The following is a 6,000-nucleotide window of genomic DNA, read 5'->3' as shown; positions in this document are numbered from 1 at the left end:
ACTGATGCAGGTTCAGCTCAGATTCACACGCTGATCAGGTTTTACTGCTCAAGCCGAGCGCTGAACAAAGCGGCGGTCGCACACACGTCGAGTTTAAGGGGACAAATTTCTACATGAAGGGCGTCAAGTTTCAAGCATCTTATTACAATGCCTCAATATAGTGAAACAACAAAGCACCAGTGTATTAATAAAAAGCGTTAAATGTATTAAATCGTGTAAATAATACAACTTACAGGATGTTATTGATAAAATAATAAAGTCAGCTGTCACTGCTTTGTACTTGCATGAATTTTACTTGTCATATTAAAATAAAGACTGTAAAATGAACTTAATTTAAACACCTTACTACAGGTGGTAAATAAAACTCAATGTTGGAACGTTGTTCTATTAGACCTCACAGCAAGAAGGTCCTGGGTTCGATTCCCAGGTGTAGCAGTCCAGGTCCTTTCTGTATGGAGTTTGCATGTTTCCTCACACAGTCCAAAGACATGCAGTCAAGTTAACTGGAGATACTAAAGTCCCCCTAGGTATGTGTTTGTCCTGTGATGGACTGGCGACCTGTCAGGGGTGTTTCCTGCCTTTCGCCTAGTGAATATGACCCACCGGAACCAGGATAAAGCGGTGGTAAAACAGACAATGAATGAATGAATGAATGTTCTGTTGAAGTGAATACTTGCTTTTCTGGACTTCCAACCAGATATGCATAAGTGCTATAGAAGATCTTTCTTCACATCGGTTCTGGAGAGCGTCTCAGTAAAACTGGTGTTTTTAATCATTATTCAGGTAAATCATCAGGCGGTGTAGAGCAACCTTTCCTTCATGGATCTGAAGCCAGTGTAAGAAACAGCCTGTGCTTCTCCATTTCAAGCATCTGAACTAAGCTCAGTCAGACGTGGTCATCACGACACCCGAGCATGACGTCTTGCTGCGATGGCGTCTCTCACAGGTAGGTCGTAGCCTCACGGTTCTCCCTCTCTCTGGCCTGAGCCACGGCCACGCTGATGTACTGAAGCCATTCCTCGGCGTGCTTCTCATCCGGCGCCTTCAGGACGTACGTCTTGCTCTCGGTGAAGATCTCGAAGGCTCGGGGCAGGCCGCGCTCTCGCTTCTTTCTCGCCACCGCCTTCACGCTCTGCACTTTGCTCAGCTCGATGGTCGTGGCGTCCGGCTCGTCGTTCTGGGTCAGGAGAGAAACGAGGTGGAGATTACTGGTACTGGTACTGACCGTGGTGTTTAATTACTGTCTGTGGATTTTACAGTAGTAATAACATGAACTGGAGCTCCTGATCCATGTTTATATAATTTTATGTACTGTGTTGCTGCCACATGACCTAAACGAGCAGGTATACAAAGTGCTTCTATATGGTAAGTGGAGCTGATAAAATGGACAGTGAGTGTAGAAACAAGGAGGTGGTTTTAATGTTATGGCTGATCAGTGTATATCACCTCCCTGTTGGACCCTTCATTGCCGTAAATGTAAACGTACCCACGTACCCTGTCTAAAATAGCATGTATATCACCATATATCGTATCTGGCTGATTTCCAAATAGATGCGTATCTGCCAGACCTGGAAACCCGAGTTAACCCTTTCAGCATGTAACGTCTCAGAGGAGAAACCCAAATCCGTTTTTGTGGAGTGTTCTGGCCTCTCGGAGAGACTCGGTGGGAGATCTGTTCTGCGTTATCCCCTCGTGTGCCGGGCTGGTAAATGCACACATTGTTTCTCAGAGATCACTGGACGATCATGAGTAAGAGGAGCAGAACATGGAGGGGAAACTATTGCAGAGCAAAATCCTGGCACAATCAACAATGCAGTTCAACATCCAAGGGTTCTTAAGAACCTTGAAAGACTGCGGAACAGCGACTTGGGAATTTGTGGTTTATCATGGTTTGAATTATTGTTCTGGGTCCTTTTTTATTTTATTTTTCGCAGTTGTTTCTATTCTCAGACCCCCGTCTCACTTTTTTATCCTTTTTTGGTCGGCCTGCTGCTGAGCTCTGGGAATCACAGTTTAAGAAAGAGTTTTAGACTGTCGGTTGTATAATGTGCCATTCGGTTGTTGGAATACGAATAGACTGACTGTTAGAGAAACAATAAACAACATTTTTGTGCATTGTCTTACAATCTAACCATTTCTAACTGCCCACTGCCATTGCTATGTCAACTGCACCATCCCCATGGTGGGTAAGAAGGGCACGAGTCTGGCATCACGCTCTTTATCACATATGAAGACCCTGGACACTTCTTCCCAGTATAGAATATCACACTATGCCTTATGAGCACCTCTATTACTTACCAGACAGCCGGGAGGTGATACCCATCTATTACACCCAGAGGTTGTCTGGTGGGCACTCGACCAGGCCGGTAGCACTGCTAAGGGTGTATTTTTGCCTGACACACACTCCATCCGATGTGTGCTCAGTCCACCAATCCCTTCCTATTGTCCCATACTGCAGGGCATGTAAGGTTGGGTTCGCATACGGAGAGCCACACCCCGATCTCTGCGCTCCTCCACTTTCTGTAAAGGCACCCTGGCAACCAAGGTTCTTACACAGCATTAATAACCAGTCTTTCCCACCCAGCAACCAAGGTAGCATACTGGACGCAATTTTGTCTGCTGCAGGCATTAGCCAATTGTGCTTTCTAGGGGGCGCCCAGGCGACCGAGATTTGAACCCGGGAGCTCAGAATCTCAGCGCTGTTGTGCTAGTGTGCCTCTGCACCACCTAGGCGCCCTAAACTCCTTGAAGTCTCAAACTAGCATAACATCCAAAATCAATTTGAACAAACATTATATGTAAATCTATGCAACTGCACAACATACAGCAAACCTACAGCAAATTCTTACTACATCAGTCAAATCTGCATAATTTTGGCTTCATGTTTTTAGTTTATTCTGACGTTAAACCTGGTACCTCGTAACTTGACGTCCCCTAAACTTAAAATCTTTGAAACCCGACGCCCTTGGTTGAGAAATTTGTCCCTTCAAACTCGACGTGCATGCGTGAACTTGTTTGGCTCGTGTACGCCGTGCTGCCTAGCAAAACATAGGGGTGAGCGATGTAAACAAAGTGGTAAGCGTTAGGGTGCATTCACATGAGAAGCGTTTTGCACTTTGAGCACCGCGTGAGTCCAACGTGGCAAAAAAACTCCATAAAAAAACAACAGCACAGCGGCGCAGTGAATGCACCGGTACTGAACGGAATACGGTATTTCAAGATCAACAATAAAGAAGTAAAACTAAAGTGCAGCTTTTATTGTATTTCTATTGATGTATAACTGTTAGTAATTGTATTTCAGTGTGTTTATATTATATTTGTGTTATTTTCAGTGTTTAAGTGTCAAAAACAACCTCATTATTTTACATGAGACTAAAATATCTGCAGCTCCACGGGACCATGGACGCATTAACAGGTTCCCCAAACATCCTTATGGGGAAAAATACCTTGGAACTCAACGTCTTTAAAACTCGACGCCACTCCCAGAACCAACTGACGTCCAGTTTCAAGGTACCGCTGTATACCAGGTTGCTGTAGGTATATTTTGACCCTCACAGAATAAGAAGAGTTGCAAAAATTGCAGACATTTTTCTTAGAAAGAAATTGAGTGTGAAAGTTTTTCTATTTAAATAAACAAATGAAAAATCCAAGTCAGCAGCGAGAGACAAACAGTTCACGTTTAACCTGCAACTATTTTTAATCTTCCTCATTTCCTCTATGAAACAGATCTGACTGTCAGGACTGTTTGGCTTCCTTTACAGTTTTGACGCCCTGATCTCTGCTTGTTTTTCCTACACGGTGTTCCTCTAAAACCTCTTTTTGCACAACCATGCCTTTAGGTCCAAGCCCCCACCAACTGTGGCACACGGAGGAGCGCTGAACCGAACGGCGCTGTCAGGATGTTTTCTCTTCTCCCTCATGTTTATTCCTCTCAGAATGTTGATTTCTGGATTTGGGTCTTTATGTATGAACAGTAATGAGTCACGGATTGCAGCAATCGTGCCTGGGCTCCGGGCTCTGGGTGTAACCCAAGGTTCCGTACTGGGCCCTTTTGTTATTAGATCCAGCCTGAGCGAATCCTCCGAGGGCAGGTTAGACCTTATCATGGGACGAGAGCTTTTTCATTGTTTGACTCGCTGTTTCATCACGATTCAGTTAAAAGGAGCGAGCGGAGCGTGAAAACAAACGACTCGAGGCGGGCGGGTCGAGGGAGGGCGGGATGCGGAGGAAGATGCGGAGGAGGATCCGGAGCGACGCCCGATCATCTTATACCTTTTCATCTTTAATTTTTATTTTTTAAATGAATTTTCTCCCGATTTAGCACAGTCAATTTGTCTTCCGCTGCTGAGAGATACCAGATTGCATCCGAGAAGAGCACGTCGTGCCCACGCCTATTCCGACATGTGTACAGCCCTGCATTCTGCACAGGCGTCTCTTCCGCCAATCAGGGTCCCTACACAGCGTATGAAGATCCCACCAACACATAGTCCGGTCATATGGTGCAGATATGGTGGCCATGCCACATTTTCATCTTTAATGAATGAGGTTTAGACACCTACTGATTTGCCCTTCCTGAAGAGGAGTTGGTTACCAGCCAGGGTGAAGTACCGTGTTTTCCAGCGCTTGATGAACCTCCAGCGCACTTGTTTCTCCTTCAGCAGGCCCTCGATGAGCGGCTGGCCGTCCTGATTCACAACTGGAAAGACGAGGAATGGCAGCATTACAGCGCGGCAAAATCCTGGTGGTACATCTGGCGTTCTGAGGTCTTACGTGGAGGGTGTATCAGCAGCCCTTCATACTAACATGAGGGTTTTTAGGGGTTTTAAGTTCATCAAATCAAGTCAAACACAGTCATGGACTGAGGGAGGAAACCGGAGCTCCCATAGGAAAGCCACACATCCACACAGACACAGAGAGAACATGCAAACTCTACACAGAATCGAACCCGGGCCTGTCTTGCTGTGAGGCGACAGTGCTATCCACAGAGCCACCGGCGGTCAAAGTACTTGACTGTTGATCAGTTGGCCCCTAGTTTCCAATTAAAGTATTGAAACGGGTAGCACTGTCGCCTCGCAGCAAGAAGGTCCTGGGTTTCATCCTTAGGTGGAGCGGTCCGGGTCCTTTCTGTGTGGAGTTTGCATGTTCTCCCCATGTCTGTGTGGGTTTCCTCCGGGTGCTCCGGTTTCCTCCGACAGTCCAAAGACGTACAGTCAAGGTTAATCAGAGATACTCGTATCTAAGAAACAGTGATAGCCCAAAGCTCTACCCACTAGGTTATCAACTAAAAGGTTGAGAGTTCGATTCCCAGCCAGCTCTGCCCTGCAGCCACTGTTGGGCCCTTGAGCGAGGTCCTTAACCCTCTCTGCTTAAGGGGTGCCCATTGTGTAAGTCTATATTTTTAATGTACGGACGTTATTTAGTGTGACAAAACACCCCGAATCGTTACAACAGGAAGTGGTCGATAACTTTACCACATCACTGTGTATAAAATCTTTAATAGGCAGAAACCGTGACCAGGAAAACAGAGCGAGGTGGCCGACGCTCCGTCCACGGTGTCTCCTTACCGTCCGCGTCGGGTCCGTCTGAACCACGAAGCGACAAACCAGTCCGCCAATTCCAGTAAAACAGGAAGCGGGGTTAAGGCTCCTCCAGGACGGCACAAAGCGGCCCATTGTGTGCAGCGATGAGGGGAGCAGATGAGAATCCGACGCTTTTTGATATCCCTGCTTACGATTAAGTAAGAGCGATCTTTGATGGTTACCAAACCCTGAACCTGCTGCTGCTGCTGCCAGGATCCCCGCTGGGTTCGAGTACAGAACATTGGAACATTACTTTATCTGCTGCCACTATGCTACAGGCTACCAGTCCTGGCCCCTTGCTAATACTATAGTAGGCGTTCCTGGAACAAAAAAAGATATCAGAAGGAAAAAACCCTTAAAAACAGCATGCTGATGTCATTTCACTGCACTGGACGGTTTGATGATGTGCACTGACCGCGTG

The 6,000-nt window shown here is 46.4% G+C and overlaps 1 protein-coding gene across 1 annotated transcript in view; it reads right to left on the bottom strand.

The window, feature by feature from the left end:
• Nucleotides 1–272: 272 nt before the first annotated feature.
• The window catches only part of veph1 (ventricular zone expressed PH domain-containing 1), an 81,336-nt gene continuing 75,608 nt past the window's right edge, over nt 273–6,000 (bottom strand). The window contains exons 12-13 of the mRNA XM_063004919.1: nt 4,560–4,696; nt 273–1,177 (exon numbers count right to left, since the gene is read on the bottom strand). Of these exons, the coding sequence (XP_062860989.1) occupies nt 941–1,177; nt 4,560–4,696 (374 nt within the window). The 3' untranslated portion in view covers nt 273–940. The remainder of the gene's footprint in view (nt 1,178–4,559; nt 4,697–6,000) is intronic.

The sequence above is a fragment of the Trichomycterus rosablanca genome, chromosome 11 (assembly GCF_030014385.1).
Source record: "Trichomycterus rosablanca isolate fTriRos1 chromosome 11, fTriRos1.hap1, whole genome shotgun sequence".
In the NCBI taxonomy this organism is placed as follows: Eukaryota; Metazoa; Chordata; class Actinopteri; order Siluriformes; family Trichomycteridae; genus Trichomycterus; species Trichomycterus rosablanca.
This window is presented reverse-complemented; position numbering and strand designations above follow the sequence as displayed.